The sequence below is a fragment of the Nylanderia fulva genome, unplaced genomic scaffold (genome assembly GCF_048542155.1).
Source record: "Nylanderia fulva isolate GAGA-0341 unplaced genomic scaffold, ASM4854215v1 Scaffold11, whole genome shotgun sequence".
NCBI lineage: Eukaryota > Metazoa > Arthropoda > Insecta > Hymenoptera > Formicidae > Nylanderia > Nylanderia fulva.
In genome coordinates, this window is record NW_028189302.1 from 6,090,997 (window position 1) to 6,118,158 (window position 27,162).

Genomic DNA, 27,162 nt, shown 5'->3' on the forward strand with positions numbered 1-27,162 from the left:
GATGTTTCGGGACGTTTTGAGAAATCGAAAAAAAATTATACGAAAAATTTTTCGGGAATCTTTGAGTCTCTTTAGAATCGATTTCCTTTCGTACGAGCCTTCATGGGCGCGGGTTTTCGACGAGAAATTCATCTCGCCGTTTTTACGCGTCGCTCATCAAGGCGAACGACGCTGAGGAATCTTCACGCGAGATTAAATCAGCTACACAGAACGGCCTTCGTACGGCAACGTGACATATCGCATTACGGCAAAATGGCTCTTTGTCCTCGTTTTCGCGCCGCGAGGGTGGGCGACCTCTTTCAGGGTGCAACGGCAGAAAGGGATTCTGAAATATGAGCGGGAGCTGCTCGAGAAAGGTCCTGTGTACATACACATACACACACGTTTCGATCCTTCGTCGCTGCACAATCGCCGCCCGATTATACGTCATTCTTCTTTTTTATCCCGAACGACGACTATAGGCACGAAGCTTGACTTTGACATTTTAATAGACGAGTCGAAATATTTTGCGTGAAATCTTGCGTGAAATTAATAGCAGTTACGGAGCGCGGTGACATTGTCAGATTTCATCTATTAGTTTGTCGATTATTTAAATGAACGCTTGATATATAAATTTCTCTCTTCAAATTAGGGATTTTAAATCACGGTCTTATATAAAAAATGTAACCAATATGGCGGCCAACTCAGGCCTGTTATATAATAATATATTTATTATAATATATTTCACTGTTGTGAAGAGTTTTTAACCGCGTTTATTTTTAACATTTTTCAATTGTGCACAAGATCTAACACAAAACTGTCAAAATAAAAAAAATCTGCGCTGGCGCATTGAATTTAATGAATCGGCCTAAATTGGCAGCCATATTAGTTAAATTTTGTTACGTTTAACAGCATATAGTCGATATAGAAGTGTCTTGACCTGTATATAAGACCGTGTTTTAAATCATTAACATCCGATTTCTCGGAATGGAAATTTTGAAAATTAATTTCGCCGACAACTGTTCGTCTTACTTTCGAAAACGCTCCCTTTCTCTCTCTCTCTCTCTCATGTTTTATTTCCATAATGCTTGGTGAATCTACCTCCGACCCGGAAGAGCCATCTCGCTCGACCGCAAATTCAATACCGTCGTCACCGAAGCCTCGATAAAAATCGACGAGAATGTTCCGGCCGATAGAAAGGACAGGGTTTGTCGCCGATGGTATTAGAGTCGAAGGAACGTCGTTTCCTTGCCGGAAAGATCCATCGAGACAAACCGCGAAAGATCCGAGGAATATGAAACGTCCTGTTAAGGAAGAATTTATTTCAATTGTACGTCAAAGTCTATAATAGGATGTATTGAAAAGATATACCTATTCTCATCACAATCGCGCATTAATGATTTCTCAATTATTTATGAGACGATTGATGAAGTATTATTCTGATATCTATAGATACTCATGAAATACCAACATTTTATGTATACGCACGTTTAATATCGCAGAATTTCGATGCTTCGATAAACTTATATAGATTTCACGGACAACGATAAATTCGGTCGATTTCTCTTCTTCTTCTCGAATTTAAAGCATCATGATAGTCCTCGTTGATCTCTCCGATTGCCATCAGAAAAGAAAGATGTGAAAATAAAGATGTAAAAAAATTGATGTCTACTATAACGTCGCTCTATTGTGCGCAAAATTTCATTATCGGACAATGAAAACTTTCGCATCGATCAACACGATCCGCTCGACAATATTCACGTATATATGATATATGTATTTTCGAAAATATGCTTGATAAAAATCAGCCAGAGCCGCAAGGGAAGGTCCGAAAAAATTCGCTCGCCGGCGACAAACGGTCCATGCGGGACGTACAGAAGACGAATAAACAATTTTTATGGGATGAAGATAAAAATTGAAATCTCACGGGTGCCTCTTCTCATCTCTCTCTCTCTCTCTTTCTCTCGCTCTCTCCCCGCTTTTCGAGCTGCCGGCAGATATCGATCGTCGGAGGTCGATGCACTACCGACGTTGCGCTACGTGAAATTCATTTTTAGGGGCCCCGGGGGAGGTGTTCTGAAATTCACGGCTGGAAGTAAAATGGAATAGAACAAAAATGTCAATCGCGATTGCGGAAAGAAAAATGTAAAAAAGTGGAATAAAAAAAATCCCTTTCGATGCTTTGAAAAGCGCACCGATGTCTCGCGAATCTCCGTCCAAAACCCACATGCCATTGCTGCGCTGCGTTTCGTCTCATATAGGTGTGTGTGTGTGTGTGTGTGTGTGTGTGTGTGTGTGTGTGTGTGTGTGTGCACTCGATTTCCCTTTCTATCGTATTTTATTCTAGGCTGCTATGTCGCAGAGAATTCCGGACAACTGTTAAATTTGCATCCTACGTCTATTTTAGCAGATCGCTGCATTATACATATATTCCCTTGTTATGTTCCCGCAGGTGTAGTTTAAAATACATTTTATCGTAATGTTTTTCGCGAGAGACACAATTCCTTGTCCGGTCTTAATCGTTAGTTGCGCGATTACAATCGTTTACAATTGCGAGGGGGCAACGCGATATTTTATTTGCGCTAAATGCCGCTTTTAATTAAGCCACTCTTGATGCTTCCTGAAATTTCTGGCATTCGTAAGGTATTTCATTAGCGTCGCTCGAGGGTTGCGAAGACTCGAGCAGTTTAGCAGAGAGCTTGTTTCCTATAAGGATCCTTTGTAATAATAGCTCGTGCATGGTATCGTCATCCACGAATAGCGTAAAGGCTGTTTCTCTTACAGGGAGGTATTCCTTATTGTAATACCTGGTTTCTCTAACAATATACAACAATCGCGTTACGAAACGATTCAACTTTGCGCATATTTTCGCCAAGTTCCTTCAATTTGTCTCTCCCTTCCAATATATTATTTTACTTTATCTAAAGTATCATTTGAATCATTAAGGGGATTCGAACCGTTCTTGAGAAGTCTGTTGTTTCTTTCCTGTTACGTTTACATAAAATCAGAGAGAATTTATATTCTGGAACAGAGTGTAAAAGGGAATATAAATTACTCCAAAGTGCGATAGAGCAGATTACGCATTTCGTTCCATATATGTACCTTTTGTATTAATAGTATATTGTGTATCAAGTGCGGAAAGTTGACAATTGTCAATCCGCACGTGATACACATACTATTTTGTATTACAAGTGCAGGCAAAGTGGCTTTGTGCGCGTTTTCTGCGCGCGAGGTGGCCGATCGCACGCCGCCATCTTGCGGCGTGGGAAATCGGCCGCTTTCCGCACAGAAAACACGTACACAAAGTGCCACTTTGCCTGCACATGTAATACAAAATAATTTAATGTTTCTTGATATAACTTCTTAATAAATAAGCTCTTAATATAACTTCTGCGGTAGCTACGCGCGTGTCGGAGTTTTTGACTTTTATGGCAACTATACTAACTTTCATGATACATCTCGCGGGAGAGTTCTTCTAAAAGAAGGACGTACGTGGTTGCCACGCGTTGGGAAAACGTTGACGCGAGTCTACTGCGAAGAGGCATTGTAAACTACGAAACAAAGCGTGAGAGCGCCGTTATTTTAGGTGGAAATTAACGGGACGGTTCCCTCGGGAAGTAGCGCATATAAACGCGGTGTGTATTGTATATATGTAATATTTGACGATATTTCAAACCTTTCTAAACTACTCGCTCTGTTGTACTTTAAATCTGTATATAGATATATATTCTGAATATCGATCTCGCGATTTTTTTTATCCTTTTTATTTAAAAAAATGGAATTGTTACATTTCCCGACAACTGCTTCCAAAATGAAACGCCTGAAATTTCGGCGAAATTGCATACTCGGATCAAGTGTACAAATTGAATAATTAAATGTCGCAACGTGGAATCTCTCGCGCTCTCTCTCTCTCTCTTCGCGTTTAGAAAGCAAATATTAGTGGAGGTGTTTCTCCAAGTCCTCTCGACCCGTCTTGTAGCTTGTCGTGGTTTGCATTATGCCGCGCAGCTCTCTGATTTTGTAAACGCGATGGTTCGCGAGAGCAGCTCGCGAAAAGCGACCCTCTGGGCGTAAAATGCGACGCGTCCACGACGGATCGGGCCCATGCAGAGTTTAACATGTCCCCGCTAAATGCACGTCCGTTGAATAATGCACGGTTCTTTTATCCCCGACGAGACGTAACGTTCTCCGACGAGAGAGCGAGGACTCGCTGGATTTTATCGTTTCTCATATACGTGAAAAGGGCCGCTGTTCCCGCCCGACAAATCCCGGTCACACGTGGATAGATAAATCCCTTTTTCCATGTCGGCGCAAAATACGGCATTCACCGAATAAACTGCGAGTTAATCCGCTGATAAATTGCCTTTGAAAAAGACTCGGTCCTTTATTAGGAAAAGACGAATATCTCTATCTTATTATTGTTACTAAACGTAAGAAACGCGAAATTGATAAATAACACTTTTTATTATATCGTACACAAATAATTAAATATGTGCTGGACTTTTGTGAGTTTCTATACTTTCTATTTCGTTCGTAATTTTTGTCGAGTATTTTTCGGCGAGAATTAATTCCGGCAAAGAAAGGTAAAAGTAGCTAGCGCCATAAAAAGCAGCAAGAAATGGGCCTCATTGCCGAAAGAGCGGAAATGCGAGGGATGAAAACGCTCGCGCGATTCGCGAAAATGAGCGAGAACAAGGGGCATTATGCAAATGAAGGGGAGCTCGATGGAAGGGAGAGGCCGAGGCTCACGTTGGGAACGGAAAACAATGGTTAATGCCCGCGGTTGTAATCGGAAAAATGTCTCCTCTCTGCCGTGGAATTCGAAAAAAGGATTAAAGTCGGAATCTAAAAATAGGACGAGGCTGAGGAATAATGTTTGTTAACCCTCGGGGTACTTAGATTCTTTCCGGATAATAAATGCAATCTTTTACATTCATCTTATTATTAAATTATATTATTTGAAAACATACAGAAGATCAATATTTTTACAATAATATTATACTTTGCTTAACCGCGAAAATAAATTAATTGCGCAAAGTATTTGTTAATAAAGTTTGTCGAACCATGTGTCGTGAATATTTTGTAATTTATTTCCCAGGTCGAAATATCTAATAAAGTATGCACGTCGAGAATAAGAGAAAGATAAACGTTTAGTCTGTCGCAGATAAAATTTATTTTTTTTCTTATTTTTGAATAGTAAATTTTTTAGCAGATTTCTTCGAGATTTTAATAAACTGCAATACAAACGAAATATAATATATTTGACGATATGTTAATAATTATGAGACATTGAACGATAAAATATTAAATTCAGTATGTTTAAACTTAGTGATCCAAGCGAAAAAATTTGTCTATGACCTCCGAGGGTGAACTTCAACTTTTAGTGATTTAGGGTAGTTTGCGGAAAGACTTTTCCATCCGATCTCTGTCTCATCCGAGTAAAGAAGAAAGTTTGTAATACGTTGACTGTGCCCCATGAATCATATTTAATTCATGATACAGTCCCGTGAAAGTTCGCGTTAAGGGAAACTTTTAATTCGGAGAAATTCGGCTGCACTTCGGAGCAAACAGTTTCTGGAATTCAGCAATTTGTTATTTCGATCGACGGCAAAATTAACGCGAGGAACGCGACGATTCAATTCCGATTCAAACGCAAAGAGTTGATTAATGATCGAAATTGACGAGTCGCAGTTTGACGATGAAAAAAAAAAAAAAAAGTCGCAACACATACGGACGTAACGAGAGAGATTACGAAATAGGACTTTCGTTAGTCGTAGCGTCACTTTCCTCTCATTCCACTTCGTCCGAAAGCGTGACGAGAGACGCGAACTTAAGCAGTTGTTTGTATCAAGACGGAAAGTTGAGTAATCCACTTACACGATGCATCCGAACGAGTTCTGACGAGGAAACGCGTATCGCCGAGCGAATGAAAAGTTCCTTCCCAATCTGTACGTCGAAATCCACGACCGGGTTCGATTTTCTCGGAAAAATCCGCGCGGTCCACTTTTCTCGGATTACTTCTTTGCGCAAACAAGCTGATCTAAATATATTTTACGAACCACTCTGTGATCATGCACTTTTATGAAAAATTCGATAAAATTCAATCAGAAAATTTATTTCAGCCTCTTTACACGTTTAAAAAAGTCACTTCTACAGGGAAAAAATATTTAGCTACCACAACTAAATTTTTCAAGTCCCTATATTATACACCTGAAATTTAATTACCATGTCTAAATTTGGTAATTGATATTTTCTAATTTAATAAAATGGAGAATTCTTTATTAATATTTTTTCCGTACAAATCATCTGGAGGTAGAGATATTCGTTTATGAGATAAATTTTAATTCCGTAGGGTTCTTCAATATTGCAGAATTGGAATAATTTCTTTGTCTCTTTCTGTATTCAATATATCCAGAATGACTTTTGAAGAAAGCCGTGTGCGTAAAAGCTAAGTAATAGAGTCACGTTGTAAACTATCATATTAAAACAAAGTTCAAGCATTCGCACTGAGTTACAGACTCCTTATATTCTCGCCATTTGGCAAGAATGCAATTTCATTTCGCGAAGAAGCGAGACAAGACGAACGTCCCTTTATTACGTTAAAAGTTCTTACGATTTCTTTGGCCCTGAGACGTGCTCTCCCGGTGTGGGCGTATTTAAAGCTTCTGTTGGTTCCTCATCTGGATTAAGCCCGTCTCTGTGAAACGAAATTCCTCTGAGCTCAAAAGCTTCAATTCATTATCGATTGATTTTGAATAATGCACGCTTTTAATCACGGATGGACCGATTCTCCTTTATATTCAAGTATAAATAGTATGCCTAGAGATTCCCGTATTTTTTTTTAATTAATAATTCTTTCTCTCTCTTTGACAGGACATTTTTTGACGTTTTCTGCTAAATAACGAGAACGTCCCTGTTTTCTGACAAAACCAACCGCTTACAAGTCAATTTAATCACCCGTTCTTTTTATACTATGTGTTTTATCGCGAGGTTCGCGGTGCATAACGACGACATCGATCCTTTATCGAGGGTCGACCGCGAAGAGCTCAGCGGAGAACGAGCTGAAAATTTGCAGTAAACGTGCAATAGTTAACGAACCGTTACTCGGTTCCTATCGGTCAACACATCGACGGAGGCGCTTTGATGTTCCATGATTGCACAACGATTGTCGGCAACAATCACTCTTTCGCTTACTGCTCGCTGTAAGAAACAGAAATAACGGCGGAGATCTCTTTCGGAGATCGCTCTTTTTCCCGAATGAAACGCGAAAAGCGTACAGAATTACGGAAAATACAAATCGTTTCCTCTCTCGCGGCGAAAAAATCCTTTTTAATCTTTTGAAACGTGATACACAAGCGTGATTTTTTTTTTTTTCGACGCAACCTGCTCACATTCACTGTTCATCGTCGGAGATTCAACGCTTCGCCAAAAGTCGCGTCTATATATACGCATGGAGAAATTTATTTCGGCGGTACAATTGGAACGTATCACTACTCCGACAACGTGACGACCATTCGCGATTTCGGGGTGAACGGTTAGATTTTATTCTTCGTAAGTTTTGACATAATACGAAATTTAGCGGCGAAACGTGTGGAATCTCCGTCGCAACTTCTCTCTCTCTTTCGGCGAGATAAGGGAACGTGCTACGTAAAGAAAATCATATACTTGGTAGTCCACCGGTGAACTTTGTCAGAATTTACCTTCGAGATTACGGTACGATTCTAATTTAGAGACGAAGCAAAAAAAAGTTCTCTCGTCGATTTAATAAAAAAATATATTATTTAGCGCAGTCCTGAAATTGGGGCGATTCAATTTTAATTCTTTACATGAATATTTGAAGAAATCGTTATTTCTGTCCCGATTTCGACGGTGAGGGCGTGGATATGTGCGTTAAGAGATGCGGAATCACGGCGCGATTCTTTTATATAAATTTGCGCAACATGATTTTGCGTTCAACTAAAACGAACACGAATACCGTCATTGGAGATAAAATGAAAGTTATACCTCGCTCTCTCAGAACGTTGCGAATCTGTATAAACACTGTGCCGTGTAATAAGCGAGCCGGATAAGACGAATTAGATGCAAATTTTATTCTTTCCTCGTCGAGATTGTATTTCAAGGAATTTAGAAAAGATAATCCTGGTTAGGTATACTTTACGTTCTATATTTACGCGAAAATGAGTTTCGGCCGGTGCTCGTTTATGAAAATTCTCAAATCTTCAATTATAATCCTCTCGTATTATTGTTGCGAAGACAAATATATCACATGTCATAATTGTGTGTTTTAAAAATAATATAATATATATTATTATGTTATATTATTTTATATTTAATATATATGAGAAATTTCTTCCGTTCATTTTTATTCATGATTTTTTTCGACAGATTATCGTAAGTGCTTTATGATAATCTGATAAAAAAATCTATGAATAAAAATTTATCGGAAGTCATCAACCGAATACTTGCATTTTACAGTACACGATGTCTCAGAAAAATAAAATAAAATAATATAATCTAATAATATGTATATATATATTACGTTGTTTAATTTATATTACGCGATATCGTCACATCGCAGAGCTATTCTCGAACTATTGGTATCCGCTAATGAGCAGAATACGCGCGACGTGATTAAATCCAGCGATTCGCCGCAATTGTAAGTATATGGCAGCGATTGTTCACAGCAGGCGGCTTAATGCGACTGCTAAGCTCGACAGTTCGATTATCCTATCGCCGCCGATCGTATTTGCCGTATCCGTGAAATGCAGCCGAGAGTACCAAGAGAGTTTCTCGCGGGCTTTCGAGAGCCCGAGCGGAAATAACGTTACCGTGCTGCGGCCTATTATTAATGGAAATTCAATTTCTATTGATTCAATTTCAGTTTGATTGCCGAGTATCCGGATCGCGGAAACTGAACATCGCGCTATACGCGGACTCGTAGAAATATTTGCTCCGCCGCTCTTCTCGTAAATACGATTTAATAGCGCATAGATATTTCGATCAGACAGATCCTAGAGCTATTGTTTCAGTCTGCGCGTGTGCGATTCCCCTGCGGGATATTTGCAATTCCACTCTTTAATTAATCGCGAGGATGAGCTTCTGAAAAATAATAAAAGATCTGACAAAATATATCGAACGCTTTTCGATGGGATCCAAGTATATTTTCAACACATTAATTTTTTGTCCTATTCCGCGAAGAGCGAAATATCTTTTCCCCTATTTTTTTTCGCCCTTTTTTCGATTTTAACGGAAGAGGGATTTTAATACCCGTAGCGAGCAATAACATTTCGCGAAATTAAATCATGATCCAAATCGAGAGGCGCCAATTCGATAGCGCCGCGTTCTTTCTCGTTCGATCGAGCAAATTCTGCGTATATATAACGCGGCCACGACGAAGTAATGGAAATTTTTGCAAATTGTCGGTACTCGGCAAGCTAGATTGGACGCACGATCGCCCGAGAGAATTTTCCGCGACCGCAGCTTTCGCTGAAACTGAAGGAAATTGCATCGCGCGGCAAAACCGCGACCGCGGAGCTCGTTACGGTTCCTATATACGTGAAAGACCCGAGAGAAGTAGAAGGCGAGAGGAGAAATAACGTGAGCTTTTTATTCATTTAACGGTGCTCCACTCTCTCTCTTTCTTACTCGCTCAATGCATGTGTCATAACTGCATTGTCGCGATAATTTGATAGAAATTCCGCGTCAATGTCGTTGAATACGCGTGCAAACGCGTGCATATAAATATATAGTATTTCAAGATAGTCACCGTGTGTAAATTCGCGAACGAGGACTCATTCATTAATCCGACTGACTATTTTCAGAACGGCGCGAGCTATTTTCTTCTCGCTCGTTTCGTCGTTGTTTAAGGTTTAATATGCAGAGAGTGTATATATACAGAGTATCCTAGACTTGCTGTACCACACGTTAACGGGAGATTCTTCAGGCGATTTGGAGACGATTTTTCCTCAGCGAAAGTGTCCAGGCACCAGTAATTTTTGAGTTATAAACGATTGAAAATAAAAGCTTTTTTGTAAACTAAGCTCTGTGAAAATAAATTATTAATAAAACTACTATTTTTTAGTTAATTTCAGGTAAAGTTTACTTTGATAGAATTTTAATTTAAGGTTTAGCTACAAAGATATATGATTTCAAAAATTGAGAACATCTTAATCTTTCCGCACAAGTATAATCTTTATTTTATGTTTTTTTCTTTTTTCTATTAATCCTTATATATTTGTATATGTATATGTATTTTTTCTTTTTTTTTTTACTTTTCTTTATAAGCTATTGTTTGTACTAGAGGGACTTTTTCCGTTTACATGAATAAATAAATAAATAAATAAATAAATAAATAAATAAATAAATAAATAAATAATTAAATAAATAAATAAATAAATAAATTTAAAAAAAATGATGACCCTTTCTCGACATTTTCGCTGAGAAAAAATTGTCTCCAAATAACCTCAGGAGTCTCCCATAAACAGATGGTGCGGTGAGGAACACCATGTATACTTTTGAGAGAAATACGCTTTTCCGATTCACGGCGGGGTCTTACTTCTCGAGAAAATATTCGCGATGTCACATTCCTTTGTTTGAAACTCAAAGTTGCGTCTCTGCCGGCCGTCCTAGAAGATCGATAAAGTGCTGAGTAACATTCTGTGGAAACCCTCGCATATGTCGCTTGCGTTGGAAAAATAAAATTACCCCTGCAGTTTAATTTAATCACGAACAGGGAAAATTTTTCGACGATAACTGATCGTCGATGCAATGGGGTGAACGGAACGAGTAAATTTTTTTCTACAGAAAAATTATACACATCTTATAATTTTTCTTCAGTGCATATTATCTATATTTATTTATTTTTTTGTAATGCATCATGAAAGTCATGTAAATAAAAAGATCATAAAATATAATTTATATAATTTAATTTTTGTGAAATTTTACATTTTTTTAATTTCGAGCAACATCCTATTGAACTATTTTACTTTCTCTATTCTAAATAATTTTCGGAATAAATCATACAATAATACATATATGCGCAGTCATACACGGAAAAAAAATTAGCTACCATAACTAAATTTTAGCTGTCCATATATTACACATGAAATTTAGTTATCATGCTTAAATTTTAGCTATGACAACTAATATTTTTTAGCTATAACATTCTCCGTTAAACTATGGCTAAAAAATATTAGTTACCATAGCTCAAATTTAGGCACGATAACTAAATTTCCGTTTGTAATATATGGACAGCTAAAATAAAATAAAATTTTGATTAAATTCTTTCGTGTGGATTAATTGATATTGATGGTAATTTGATGAACAGTTGCGAGCGTGGTTAGTCATCGAATTATTTTTTGTATTATTCGAATTATTCTTAATGATTTTCTCTATACTCAATTAAGTGTAGACTTATAGATGAAACTCCCTCTTGAGCCCGCATTGTGAGAGACGAATTCACTTATTTCCATCGATTGTTCTAGTTGTAAGCTCCCCTTTGTAGATAATATAGGGGAAGAAGTATATGGACGGATATTGTATATACGTCATGCTGTGCGATATAATTTTTATGTATGTTTAACAACTTGATATGTTCGATAATTCTATATAATACATAAAACATCTCCATAACTATTGCAATATTTTTAATATCTCGATATCTGATAGATAAAAAATATATCAATATATAAATAATTAAATATAGGAAAAATATGAAATAATTTGACATATGAAAGTGTATGATATGCCTACATGTATTTTTAACATAATTTTTCATCGAAAAGTGTCTTCGTCTTAAAAAAAACCATTTCACACACATATATATTCTTTACTTTTTAGAATAATTGGTATACTTTTTTACATTATGTGTGCATTAACGGTATTTGCAACAATTATAGATAAAACTACAATTAAAAATACCTAAAAGTACTTAAAAATAATTGGACACATTTATTCAAGTAACATTGCTCGAGTAAAGAGACTGCGTGAAAAGTTTCACGGATGACGTATACTTTAATAATGTCCCCGGATGATTTTTATTCTTTCTCGAGTACTGGTTATCAAGTTTATCTTTCGAAAAAATCGAGCACGCTAGACACGCTAACTTGCGAGCGGTGAACTCGCTCGGTTGTTATTGCATACATTAAAAAAAAATTCCCGGTGGTTGCTAAGTCACAAGACTTAAAATACCGCTGTCGCATTTGACTCGCGACAAACTATTTTTCTGCACGAGTCTGTACGTAATTATAGAAGGAGGAGAGGAACGGAGAGCAATTATATATTGCTTAGCTGTGCAATAAATATGCGAATGTATATGCGCGCATATACAAAAAAAAATTGCACATGTGTCACAATGTATTGTGAAGTTAAAGAATTTTAATTTCCGAATTTTTATTATGTACGTAATTTGAATTCCTGAATTTCTTCATGTGCAAAATTTTGATTCCCGGATTTTTTATGCACATAATAAAAATTAAGGAATTAAATTCCAAAAAGTTCTGATAATTATAGATAAGTTTTCTAATATTTAATCGCTCATATTTTTATCATCATCGGTATTATTGTAATTCTATTACAGATGGGCAACAAATGGTGCCGACTCTCTGCGAACTTTCGGCGCGATGTGTCGCGTCCCATATTCCCTTCGAGTTGGTGGAGCACTTCTATCCTCCTGTTCCGGAACAGCTCCAGCTGAGAATAGCCTTCTGGAGCTTTCCCGACAACGAAGAGGACATACGGCTGTACTCGTGTCTCGCGAATGGCAGCGCCGACGAATTTCTTCGTGGCGAACATCTCTATCGTGCCAAAACCGTCAAGGAGCCATTGCAAATCGGTAAGACACTCTGCACTTCATTCATTCTCACTTTGCGATTTTTTTATCGAAGAAAAAGGAGTATTGTTACATATGAAGAAGAGTCCTGCTTTGCTTTTAATATTCCATGAGCTTTCAATATCGATAAATATAATGGTACATTAATCAGTAGAGTGTATTATAAATTTAATAGCTTACAACGTTTATTAATTTACGAATATAATCTAGCGTGAAGAGAAAATATAGACACAGAAGTGAAGAGTTGAAAAATGTTATATTTATCAGAAAATACTGCATGCAAAATATGTTAAAAATATGTTAAAAATAATATATTAAGATAACATTAAATTTCGGTAGGATTTCCGCATTTTCTCTTGTAATCTTTCCATCTTAAATAATTTTCTCACCCGCGTTATATCAAACAGGATTTCATCTGAGCGCTAGCGTGAACCCGCAAACGAATGGGGTCAGATCGCAGTTCAACGTCGCTGTTACCTTTGACCGACGCAGGATTACATCATGTAACTGTACCTGCTCCTCAACGGCCTATTGGTGCGCGCACGTGGTAGCCGTTTGCCTGCACAGAATACACATGGTACGTGCATCTTAAATTTAGAAGGATGCGCGATGAGCTAGAAGAATGGAGCAGAAGATCGGGGATGACTTTCAGTAAATTTTTTTATTTTATTTTTTCAAGCATTTTTTTTATATATTTTCCGTGTATATTATCGCACCGTGTATATTACGTGCGTGTATGTGTATGCAGTCGGAAATAAAATTGATTTATCATTGAATCCTTTGACGTAGAAGACCGATTCCTTCAATATTACGCAACGTTCTTTCAGCCGACACAGGTATGCCTGAGGGCGCCAGTTAGCGAATCCTTATCTCGCCTGCATCGGGAACAACTACAAAAATTCGCTCAATACCTCATTAGCGAGTTGCCGCAGCAGATTTTACCTACCGCTCAACGGCTTCTAGATGAGTTGCTCTCGACCCAACCGAGCGCCATTAATAGTTACTGCGGAGCACCGGATCCGACCGCCGGTGCTTCCGCTCATGATCAGACTTCCTGGTACTTAGATGAGAAGACCCTGCACGATAACATCAAGAAGATCCTCATCAAGTTCTGCGTTCCAGCTCCCATAGTCTTCAGGTGAATAGCGGCTTCGGAAGCAAGAAACCTATTTACCTATATAATGACTTGTTCCGTCATCCCTTTCAGTGATGTTAATTATCTGAGCACTACCGCGCCGCCGGCCGCTTCAGAATGGGCGTCGTTGCTGCGACCGCTGAGGGGTCGCGAACCGGAGGGCATGTGGAACCTACTTTCCATTGTGCGTGAGATGTTCAAGAGAAATGATCGCAACGCTATTCCTTTACTGGAGATCATCACGGAGGAATGCATGGCATGCGAGCAGATTCTCGTTTGGTGGTTCAACACCAAGGTTGCGTTACTGAACGGTACTGGATACGGCAGCAAGCATAACATGAACAGCAACGTTCACGCCTCTCAACACGCCTGCTCGTCTCTGTGCGACGAGATCGTCGTTCTCTGGCGACTGGCCGCTCTCAATCCCGGTCTCTCGCCGGCGGAGCGTGAGATGTTACATGCTCAATTTATGGCTTGGCACTTGAAGATTATAGATAAAGTGAGTATCGCGTGTCTCAAATCTTATTTGCTTGCTCCCTTTCTTCGAGTAATCCGGCAAATTTAACGAATTAATTATGTGTTTACAGGTCGCCAAGTGCCGTGGCAGTTCTGTCTCGCATAACTCGCATAATAGAAGCAACAGTTCACAAAAGGATTCCCTGAAACATGATCTCGCAGTCTTTACTGGTTTCAAGTCGGCACTTGAGGCTTGCTACTTAGATTGGGATGAATACGTCTTGCCGGGAATAACATATACCGCTGAGAACAATCCAATGTATCACTGTCCCTTTACCTGTTTTCGGCACGCCGGCGACACAAGGACGGAAGTTAATCAGGTGGGCAGCCGTTTGAACAATAAATTATTGCTGTATTAACAAGTAATTATAATTAATAATGGAAATTATAAACGCGCCTATTTCAGATAAATTCCAGTTCGGCGGTATTGAATTATCAACCACCGATTTCGCATCATCATGGTCGACGGCCGTTGAATGTCGGTCTTGTCGAATATGGCTACTTGGACAGACGGCGATTGAATCCGCGCGAATTCCCAATGTGTTCGAGAAGCGGCGGCGGTGACGGAAATCGCAGCAGCGTTAGCTCCGAAGGTTTCTGCGAAAATGATACCGACATTCCCGATATATCTGAGTCTCAGGTTGTTCTCAGACAAGGTTGTGCTCAATTAAATAATTGTGGCGACACTGATTCACAGGTTATTATTATTCTCTCATTTTCTATTCAAATCTATTTTATGTCATTAATGTTATTTATATTTTTTCTAATAATTATTTTACGATGCATCGTTTTAGGAAGGGGCTGGTAGCGAGTCATCTTCCAACAGTAACGTTAGTATGAAGAACGCTCAAGGCTCGGACAAGCATCGCTCAAACGCCTCGTCCGAGACACATAGTGATAGTAGTGATAGTAGTAATAACAAACCTGCTTGCGAGAACGGAAAGTGTAGTAGGACGAATCTCGCGGAGTGTCGTGACAAGTCGCGCGCGGCTGTGTCCAAAGGGGTTGGGGTTAAAACCGAACAAGAATCTGATCAGGAAAAAGAAACCAGTAGACCATTTAAGGATGAGAGTTCTTCGTCCAGTAGTGACAGTCCTTCTGGCGATGAGTATAACGTTTATTATTACGATCCGAAAGCTGTGACTAACAATAGCGGTCTGCCGAGTAAATATGTTAAAAGCAATATGCATGCCGCCACCACTCCGGATGCTAGTATAGTTCTGAATAATTTGAAGAAGACGGAAGATCCATGGGATATTCTGTTCGCGCGGGCAGAAGGACTTTATGCTCATGGTCATACGAGGGAAGCCTGTATTATTGGAGTACAGCTGGCTGAGGAACTTTTGGCGAATCCTCCTGATCTTATGATCGAAGGACCGCCAGTGCCGGTAAAAAATAAGCGAAAAAGGGTAAGAAAATATTTTGAAAATAAAAATATTTGTAGATTTGAACCATGCAATATTAAACTAACGAAACGAATATGTCACAGCAACACGTAAATCCGGCATCTCATCAAGTAACGTGTCTCGCATCGGCAACTTTAGCAAAATGTGGATTTCTGTGCACGGTACTTGCCGAAAATCCAGAATATCACAATTTAGCGTTTCGTGTAGGCCTTTTCGGCTTGGAGATGGCTAGACCACCGGCTAACACGAAACCTTTGGAGGTAAAACCATACTTCAAATGACTAAAAAAGCAAATGTCATTTCTTATTATTTATTATATTAAGATTAATGGTCTTACTTTCGATTTAACTAGGTCAAACTTGCTCATCAAGAAAGCGAGTTGGTAGGTTTGCTGAAAAGAATTCCCTTGGGCCCGACAGAATTAGCCATGATAAAGCAAAGAGCTGAACAACTGAGAGATGGTGTTATGAGATCAAGAGGACACGCACTTTTGCCCATAATGTTAGCTAGCTTCATCTATGACGCGCTTGACGTACCAAGTACGAATTATTTTGTATTTAATAATATACATACATATTTTGATATAATTTTATAAATAGAGAATAGAGAAAAATAAATTGAATGTTTTATATAGGAGTAAAACTACCTGCAGAAATTGAGTCAAATCTTGGATTTGACGCCGCTGTGGCTGATTTGGGATTGAAGGCGAATGTGAGTGAAGCAGATCATCCACTTCTTTGCGAAGGAACTCGCAGACAGAGGTAATTTTCGCGCTATTAATACATTACATATGTATGTATATTGTGTATGTTAATGCAAATAACACGTGTACAATTTTTTATCTTTTTGTTTCAGAGGAGATTTGGCTATTACTTTGCTCGTTCATTACAAAGATGATCCCGTAAAATTGGCCAGAATCATGGACAAATTATTGGATCGAGACGTTCATCAACTCATTAAATCACCTATCCTCAGTAGTTATTACACTTCGAATCCACCTACTAAAAGCGAAGTAAAATCCTGAAATATTTCATGTGACATTACAATTTAAAATTAGCGTGTATATTTAATAATGTTTTGTCAAATTTTAGATGGCACGATTTGTTCATGACGAAGAACGCTCGTCGCCACTTAACGGAACAGACAATGGCGGAAATGGTGATAACATCATCGGCACTAGTAGTAGACCTCATAGCAGTACGAGTGCGGAATTGGAGAGTGGTATCAGTGCACTAACCATACAACCGCAGATTGTTCAGCCACCTGTGCCTATTAGAACTAAAGAAACGCGGTATGTTTTTTGTAGAAATATGTACAATATAATATATATCGTACATCATGTTATATACCTGTGTGATATATCTTCTGTTTTTTACAGATATAAAAGTAAAAGGCTTTATCCATCTATTCCCAATCAACCGTCGGAAGCGAGTGCGCACTTTATGTGCGAATTAGCAAAGACCGTGTTATCAAAGGCCGGTGGTACCAGCTCAACTTCTTTATTCACTCAACCATCTACCAGTCAAAATCATCATGGTCCGCATAGAGCGCTTCACATGTGCGCCTTTCAACTTGGCTTGTACGCCCTTGGACTGCATAACTGCGTCAGTCCGAATTGGCTCAGTCGTACATATTCAAGTCACGTTTCGTGGATAACGGGCCAAGCGATGGAAATCGGTGCGCCAGCTATTTGGTTCCTCATCGATAGCTGGGAAGGACACCTAACACCACCGGAAGCTGTCAGTATAGCCGACAAGTCTTCGAGAGGTAGCGATCCAAATATGGTCAGAGCGGCAGCGGAGCTTGCTTTATCTTGCTTACCGCACGCACATGCGCTCAATCCCAATGAGATTCAAAGAGCCATATCTCAAGTATGTATAATGCGATCAAATATATGTTATGCACAATCAGAAATTATTTATGTTATTGGATTATCTATTTTGCTGCCACAGTGTAAGGAACAAAGCGAGGCCATGCTGGAGAAAGCTTGTATCACAGTGGAAAATACCGCAAAAGGTGGTGGTGTCTATCCAGAGGTACTTTTCCAAGTGGCAAAGTATTGGTACGAATTATATATTCAGGTAAGTTCAAGTAAGGTAAATAAATTAATTTATGACATAGACTCTCTTTATAATTTTTTTTTACTTGCTTAGCAAACTCCTGGTGGAGATCAACAGGACGAGATTTCTCATGATCCTCTGCAATTGGATCTCAACGGGGTATTATTAGTTGAACCAGGACCGTCCGTAGATCTATCAAGTACTCAGATGATGCAGGGACCGGCGCAGACAGTTGTCGTTACCAGCACGCAACCACCTCCTCAACCTTATACTCACCCCACAATTACAACTTTGGCGCCTTTAGGTAGAATAGTAATTCTCTTTGTTTCTTCAAAGTATCATTCTGAAAACATTCTCAATTTCATTATATTCTATTCTAGGAGTCGGTATGCCGTATGCTGTAGGCCCGTACAGCTTTGTACATCCTCATCATTCTATCGCGACATTCAGCAGTCCGATGCCTTCGCATCGAGTTACCCTACCGCCTGCACCGCACATGCAAATGTATCATCCGTTTCCGCATCATCCCGGACATCCTCAACATCCACCGCATCCACATCATCCATCTCCGGTCGCCCCACCTCCACCTGGACCGTATTACACGCCGCAACCTCCACCGACACCGGGAACGCGTCATTTATATACGATGCAACAACCTTTGCCGGTAAGCATTATTCTATTACGTGGTTTTTAGTCTCAATATGTAGTCAGATTTATAATTCTATGTATTTTATTCAGGTCCAAGCAGGAGTAGCAGGTCCTCTTCCCGGGCAAAATAGCTTGCCTGGCCCTGCGCTAGTCCAGACACAGCCCATAATATCGACTGTGAGAGCTCAACCTCAGGTAATTCCCAACATTGCAATATACACATGATAATATAATACGACATGTAAATAAAAAAAATATCATTTTGCTTTAGGTTCATAGACAAAGTCAGACGTTTAGTCAACAACAATTACGGACTCTTGTTTCTGCATACCGTGTAGGTATGTTAGCGTTGGAAACTTTGGCTCGCAGAGTGCATGATGATCGGCCTCAAGCCAAATACGCACGTAATCCGCCTTATGGAGAGGATGTTAAGTTTTTACTCAGAGTTGCGAAACGACTTGGCACGCAATACATGCATCAACTCTGCATTTGTGCTGTAAACAGCATTGTTAGTCCTTTTGTTCTTCATCATGTCGCTGTGGAAGCGGCCCATTATCTCGCTAGAAACAATACGGCACTCTCCCTACAGCATCTGAGATCTGCCTTGTTGGCACCTCTAGTGCACAAATGCCAACAGATGTTAGTATTGATATTTATTTATATAACAATTAAAAAGAAATTAAAAACCGTAGTTTGAAGAATTAAGTTTATATTCGACCAATGATTTTTAAATTAATAATTTCACATCTCAATTTTTCAGGTATATTCAGTGTATGCATCAAAAGCTGTATCATTTGACAGCTGGTGATTACGAAGAGTTTGCGAGTATTGTTTGCGCAGCAAGATCTGCTTTCCAAATTAATCCCGAAGGAAATACTCAATTCAAGGAGTGGCTACAATCGATCAAAAGGTGAGTGCTCCAAGCGCAAACATTTCACAGGAAATAATTATGAAGAATGTGAGAAGCTAACAACGATCTTTTCAGATCTCAGTCGTGTAATAAGGATCTATGGGCGCAGATCAATGCAGCGTTACAACAGACCGGCAAATGACACAGAGCGGAGCCAGGCGTGACGTGGCTCACTTCCCTTCCTCACCATCCTCAACCTCCGCCGCCACCACCACCACCACCACCACCACCGACAACGACAACTCTCGTTCTACAGCATCAACATCCCTGTCACCCCCATCCACAGAGCGTCGTATGCGTTCACGGGCTGGCTGCAGTCAACAAGCTCGCTTGGGATAAGATCTCTATACCGTGTATCATTGAGGAACCGACCACCCATCAACTACCGCCACCTCATCAACATCAGATGATCGCCGGTTTACCGGGACCATCCGCGTGGCAAGAATCAGCCGATGGCCGTGGTTCTCAGAGGATCAATATCAGAGACGAGCGAGATTTATCTTAAATTTAGTTAACGTATTTAGAAACGCATAAGTACTCTAGAGTTGATGAAGATCAAGATGTTGGTGAGAACGGATATGAGTTAGATTTATTTAAATAAAATAACATATATAAAGTCTTTATAACAAAAAAATCAAATATATTTAAATATATATATAAACTTAAATTAGTTATTTTTTTATATTGATTTAATAGCTATTAAAAATTGTGTTCTTTTTAACACATAATATCACGATAATAAAATGAGATAAAAACAATAGATTTGACTTCAAATAATATATTAAATATATAAATCTGAAAAAGTTAGTGTTACAATATATACTACATTTTCTAAGAGATAAAAAAAAAGGAATAAGACAAATTATAAAAAAAAAATATAAAATTCTATGTAGATAGATTATAATTTATTTATTTATTTTCTAAGTAAGTAACTTTTAATTTTTAAATTTAAAGAAATTTGGAGAAATTAAAATTTAAAGAAATATATTGCCTATAATATCTCATAACTTACTCTCGCATTTTATAGCTCAAAGTCAGAACATAATAAAATTGGATTCTATAATACATACATATCACTTTACGCAGAAGATACTTCCATGTGATTAAATTTACCTAATTGATTCATCTTTTCTTATACATATAAATCTCATTATGAGAACAGCATATATGTAAAACTTATTGTTAGCATACATACTTATACTAAACTTTTTCACTTACTCATATTTAAATGTGAAATAATGAACAAGGTATTGTATTGTACAAGATGTGTGAATTAGGTTAATTTAATAGAATATGAGCAACACATTTCTTTAGATTAAGTTATGTTACTTATAAATAATTAAATAAACTTTAGTAAATCTACTTTGAGTTTTTTATATGATTTTTTTGAGAGGTGCAGTATGTGATTCTCACATTAATTTTTTAAACTCAGATATTTGAAGAAATTATAGCCAAATTTATATTAGAAAAAACATTTTATTTCATTCTGTTACTCTTTTTTATTATTATATTTTATATCTATTTATCATTTTGACATACACATAAAATCAAAATGGATATATAGAGTGATGATTACGGAAATATCTTACGACTTTAATATGACTCTACAAAAGTATCTTTTGCATAAAGTAATGTATTTTATATTAAATGATGATTTGATACTTATTAAATCAATATAATATATAGATATAATAATTTTATATATAACATATACCTGATTTTTTTGTTACAAAAACTTTATAATATGATATATTATGTGCTGTGCTAATTAACATTTGTATAAATTATATAACATTCTGCAGTAATATAATATCTATGAAATTACAAATATCATAATGCTGCAATTGTTGCAGGATAGTGCGGTATTACACATTATTACTCGAACAATAAGATACATAACGACGTAAAGATAACGAAGCATTGAATGCATTAATTTATTTCAAACGAAAAAATAATCGCATAAAATAATATATATAAAATTGTATATTAATATATATATTTAATAATTGTATATTTATAAAAACATATAATTATATATGTAGAAAATATATAATTATATATACATAATATATACAATTATAAATATAAATATTTATTGATATATAATTAATATATATTAAAAATTTGCACTCTCTTTGGTCTAGTTTTAACCGCGATTAAAATATTCTACCTAATTGGAATTAAAATTATTAAGTTGCCTGAAGGAATGATTCTATACATTCTACATATATTCGATGATCCCATTGCATATAATTTTTTTTCTTCTCTTCTTCCCTTTTACTGTTTTTTCTTTCTCTTTCTTTTCTTCTTTTAAACAAATTACAATCATATAAAATTATATAAAGCATAAAATATCCATTAATGATTCTTTTATCTGATATGAATTAGCTTATTCATTTATTATAATTAGGAAATTTGACAAATTCATGATATAAATCAACAGTCTATAAGTATTTTATTAGTCTATATTTTGATATATAAAAAAAGGTGTATATGAAGAATGATGAGTAGTTTGACTTATATATAATAATTTATATATTGTAATGAAAAAAAATAATGCTGACTTCTAATGACACCTTTTGCATAAAGTAAATACATTAATATATTTTAACTCTACATTTTGATATACGAAAATATGTACGTAGAATGATGACTAAATTATTCCATTTGATTTAATGATATAAAATGATTAGCTGATCTCTACGAAAGCATCTTTTGCATAAAGTCAATACATTAATATATTTTATTATTTCTCCATTTTGGCAATAAAAAAAGATAATTAATTTTTTTATAATTTAATTAAATCAAATTTATTCTATGATTCTAAATGATTAAGTTGTTCTACGAAATATAAACCAACAGTCTACAAGTATTTTGTTATTTCTATATTTTGATACATAAAAAGATGTATATGAAGAATGATGCTATTTGAGAAGTTTTAACTTATCTAAATAATAATTTATATAATGTAATGACAAAAAAAATATGCTGACTTCTAATGACACCTTTTGCATAAAGTAAATACATTAATATATTTTAACTCTACATTTTGATATACGAAAATATGTACGTAGAATGATGACTACATTATTCCATTTGATTTAATGATATAAAATGATTAGCTGATCTCTACGAAAGCATCTTTTGCATAAAGTCAATACATTAATATATTTTATTATTTCTCCATTTTGGCAATAAAAAAAGATGATTAATTTTTTTATAATTTAATTAAATCAAATTTATTCTATGATTCTAAATGATTAAGCTGTTCTACGAAATATAAACCAACAGTCTACAAGTATTTTGTTATTTCTATATTTTGATACATAAAAAGATGTATATGAAGAATGATGATACAGCGTCACATTTCTATGTTATATAAATAATAATTTATATAATGTAATGAAAAAAAAAATAATGCTGATTTCTAATGACACCTTTTGCATAAAGTAAATACATTAATATATTTTAACTCTACATTTTGATATACGAAAATATGTACGTAGAATGATGACTACATTATTCCATTTTGATTTAATGATATAAAATGATTAGCTGATCTCTACGAAAGCATCTTTTGCATAAAGTCAATACATTAATATATTTTATTATTTCTCCATTTTGGCAATAAAAAAAGATGATTAATTTTTTTATAATTTAATTAAATCAAATTTATTCTATGATTCTAAATGATTAAGCTGTTCTACGAAATATAAACCAACAGTCTACAAGTATTTTGTTATTTCTATATTTTGATACATAAAAAGATGTATATGAAGAATGATGATACAGCGTCACATTTCTATGTTATATAAATAATAATTTATATAATGTAATGAAAAAAAAAATAATGCTGACTTCTAATGACACCTTTTGCATAAAGTAAATACATTAATATATTTTAACTCTACATTTTGATATACGAAAATATGTACGTAGAATGATGACTACATTATTCCATTTTGATTTAATGATATAAAATGATTAGCTGATCTCTACGAAAGCATCTTTTGCATAAAGTCAATACATTAATATATTTTATTATTTCTCCATTTTGGCAATAAAAAAAGATGATTAATTTTTTTATAATTTAATTAAATCAAATTTATTCTATGATTCTAAATGATTAAGCTGTTCTACGAAATATAAACCAACAGTCTACAAGTATTTTGTTATTTCTATATTTTGATACATAAAAAGATGTATATGAAGAATGATGATACAGCGTCACATTTCTATGTTATATAAATAATAATTTATATAATGTAATGAAAAAAAAAATAATGCTGATTTCTAATGACACCTTTTGCATAAAGTAAATACATTAATATATTTTAACTCTACATTTTGATATACGAAAATATGTACGTAGAATGATGACTACATTATTCCATTTGATTTAATGATATAAAATGATTAGCTGATCTCTACGAAAGCATCTTTTGCATAAAGTCAATACATTAATATATTTTATTATTTCTCCATTTTGGCAATAAAAAAGATGATTAATTTTTTTATAATTTAATTAAATCAAATTTATTCTATGATTCTAAATGATTAAGCTGTTCTACGAAATATAAACCAACAGTCTACAAGTATTTTGTTATTTCTATATTTTGATACATAAAAAGATGTATATGAAGAATGATAATATTTGACAAATTTTAACTTATCTAAATAATAATTTATATAATGTAATGACAAAAAAAATAATGCTGATTTCTAATGACACCTTTTGCATAAAGTAAATACATTAATATATTTTAACTCTACATTTTGATATACGAAAATATGTACGTAGAATGATGACTACATTATTCCATTTTGATTTAATGATATAAAATGATTAGCTGATCTCTACGAAAGCATCTTTTGCATAAAGTCAATACATTAATATATTTTATTATTTCTCCATTTTGGCAATAAAAAAAGATGATTAATTTTTTTATAATTTAATTAAATCAAATTTATTCTATGATTCTAAATGATTAAGCTGTTATACGAAATATAAACCAACAGTCTACAAGTATTTTGTTATTTCTATATTTTGATACATAAAAAGATGTATATGAAGAATGATAATATTTGACAAATTTTAACTTATCTAAATAATAATTTATATATTGTAATGAAAAAAAATAATGCTGACTTCTAATGACACCTTTTGCATAAAGTAAATACATTAATATATTTTAACTCTACATTTTGATATACGAAAATATGTACGTAGAATGATGACTAAATTATTCCATTTGATTTAATGATATAAAATGATTAGCTGATCTCTACGAAAGCATCTTTTGCATAAAGTCAATACATTAATATATTTTAACTCTACATTTTGATATACGAAAATATGTACGTAGAATGATGACTAAGTTGTTCGGATCTAATTTGATTTAATGATATAAAATGATTAGCTGATCTCTACAAAAGCATATTTTGCATAAAGGAATACATATATACATATATTACATTAATCTAATTCATTATAGATAAAAGAAGCTAATTTATGTCTACAAGTAAGTCATTTAACATGCAGAATTATTTTAGGCTGTGTAACTATTTCACAATTAAGTAGATCACAATTCATTGCAATTATTAAAAATAGAATAAAAAAGATATTATTTTTGGATTTAGTTCATATATGCTTTTAAGTATAAAAAATTATATGAATTTTAAAAAATTAATATTATATTTTTATATAATTATAATTTTTTTCCAAAAATAGAAAAAAACAAAGAAGGAAAGAAAAAATCAAGCAGAAAGATAAAAGGGAATAAGAGAAGAATAATTATATAACTAAAGAATCAATAAATTAATAAATAATATAAATGAAAAACTATATATATATAATTTATTAAATTTATAATATAACCATTTTTTAAATACATATAATTCGAAAAAAGTATTATACTGCTAAGTTTTTTACCGAAAAAAACATAAGATTTATAAATTAAGTAAAATTAGATTGGATATATGAATAAGTTTAATGCTCTAGCAAATAAAAATTTGTATGAGAACTCTGTTGTATGCATTAGTACGTATTAACGCATATCGAAATGTACTATGATTTAGACACAATTTATGTAAAGACATTGTAGTATATAACTGATTGTATCAGAAATGTCCAAATTATATTTACTTAAAACTTTTTCATTATATCGCTTCATATGAGTGATTAAAGAATAAGCAGGATAAGATTAAGATCCGATTTGTCTGTCACTGCTTGTCATTCGTTATTAGTTGGCTTGATATATACTCATTTTTATGCATTATTTTTTTGCATTGCAGCAAATTAAATATAACAAAGCTTTAGAGCGGACTAGTGCACTCTAAAGTGGATTTACATTATTATTTTAAGTTTTACACATATATATATATATATATATATATATATATATAATTTACTTTGTGATTCCGCATGATCAATCATAAATTATGGACAATGCGTGCAAATGTTTTAATCAAATGATAACCAAGATATATTGATCATCGAGGATTCTTATATACATGTCTTATATATATGTCTTTATGTAAATTTATATACGTCTAAGTATACGATCCAGTTGTCGTACATTTCCACGTATGCGAATTAATATTATATAAAATTCGTATAAAAATTTATTTGCTAAAAGCAAATAAATTAATTCATATGTTAAATTTAATTTTGTTTACTCGTGCGAGTCACAAAGTAAATTCTATATATATACAATATAATTTAAAATACTGTGAATTCGTTTAGATGTATTAATACGCAGCTTTAAAGCTTGTTACATTTATGTGCTTAAAAATGAACATATTAAGCTATATTATTGGACTATCCGATTGTTTTAAATAAGAATATGCGATGTATTATATTAACAGTCAAAAATCAAAATTTATGTTTGGACTTTATAATTCATATTGAACGAGTAAAATATCGTCGAATTATACCGTGGAATCGATTTCCTTAGTTAATTTCATGTTTCTGGCTGCGCCATTAGATAGGAAATTTTATTTTCGTCGATAGATAGAATTAATTCTTCTCTTGTTTTATTTTTGTAAACAAAAATGACAGTAAAGTAAAAGTTGATAAAGCTTTCTTTCCTATTTTTTTTGTTTTTATCCTATTATGCACTATATCAATATGTACTTCATTTTCTATTGTATCGTAGATTTACATTATTCTATATCTAATCGTAACATATATTTTTGTTTATCATTATATTGACAATCCGAAAAATGATCTCTGTAATTTTTAAATTAAAATAATTTGAAATATCAATAAAGCACAAAAACTTACAGCCGACATATACACATATTATATATAACACTTTCAGATTTGAGCCATCTATCCATGCAACATGTACCAGTCTTGTGTCCCTAAAAATATTAATTAAGATTTGTTTTTTTTTTTTGCACGTGTTACATTTCTTGGTCCTTTTTTTTAAAGAAAAGTATAGACGAGAATGTTATCATACTAATATTGTTCTCTTTTTATTAAAATATTGGTGGCTCAATGATAATTGTAAATTCATCGATATATATATCGTACATTCATTATAAATTATTCTTAAAACACTCGTTAAGCTATAGGAAAAATGAAAGAAGAATTTTTCATTGTGCTTACATTAAATCTGCGTGATAGCCTAAGTGAATTATAAAGATTAAATTATCTAAGTACCGCGACATAAACG

At 34.6% G+C, this 27,162-nt stretch overlaps 1 protein-coding gene and 1 long non-coding RNA gene across 6 annotated transcripts in view; one reads left to right on the forward strand and one right to left on the reverse strand.

Moving 5' to 3' along the window:
• Positions 1–26,567, forward strand: part of Dora (zinc finger SWIM domain-containing dorado) — a 56,769-nt gene extending 30,202 nt beyond the window's left edge. For both annotated transcript variants that reach the window (XM_085487772.1, XM_029319349.2), the window contains 20 exons: positions 12,557–12,811; positions 13,216–13,385; positions 13,636–13,946; positions 14,016–14,442; positions 14,531–14,779; positions 14,866–15,156; positions 15,254–15,868; positions 15,949–16,125; positions 16,218–16,404; positions 16,500–16,626; positions 16,721–16,877; positions 16,957–17,156; positions 17,244–17,736; positions 17,818–17,946; positions 18,019–18,229; positions 18,306–18,589; positions 18,664–18,768; positions 18,845–19,212; positions 19,334–19,483; positions 19,559–26,567. In XM_085487772.1, coding sequence (XP_085343898.1) covers positions 12,568–12,811; positions 13,216–13,385; positions 13,636–13,946; positions 14,016–14,442; positions 14,531–14,779; positions 14,866–15,156; positions 15,254–15,868; positions 15,949–16,125; positions 16,218–16,404; positions 16,500–16,626; positions 16,721–16,877; positions 16,957–17,156; positions 17,244–17,736; positions 17,818–17,946; positions 18,019–18,229; positions 18,306–18,589; positions 18,664–18,768; positions 18,845–19,212; positions 19,334–19,483; positions 19,559–19,625 — 4,962 coding nt within the window. In that variant the 5' untranslated portion in view covers positions 12,557–12,567 and the 3' untranslated portion in view covers positions 19,626–26,567. The remainder of the gene's footprint in view (positions 1–12,556; positions 12,812–13,215; positions 13,386–13,635; positions 13,947–14,015; positions 14,443–14,530; positions 14,780–14,865; positions 15,157–15,253; positions 15,869–15,948; positions 16,126–16,217; positions 16,405–16,499; positions 16,627–16,720; positions 16,878–16,956; positions 17,157–17,243; positions 17,737–17,817; positions 17,947–18,018; positions 18,230–18,305; positions 18,590–18,663; positions 18,769–18,844; positions 19,213–19,333; positions 19,484–19,558) is intronic.
• Positions 1–27,162, reverse strand: part of LOC114943679 (uncharacterized) — a 63,211-nt gene that overhangs the window by 26,382 nt on the left and 9,667 nt on the right. The gene's annotated exons all lie outside the window — the stretch shown is intronic.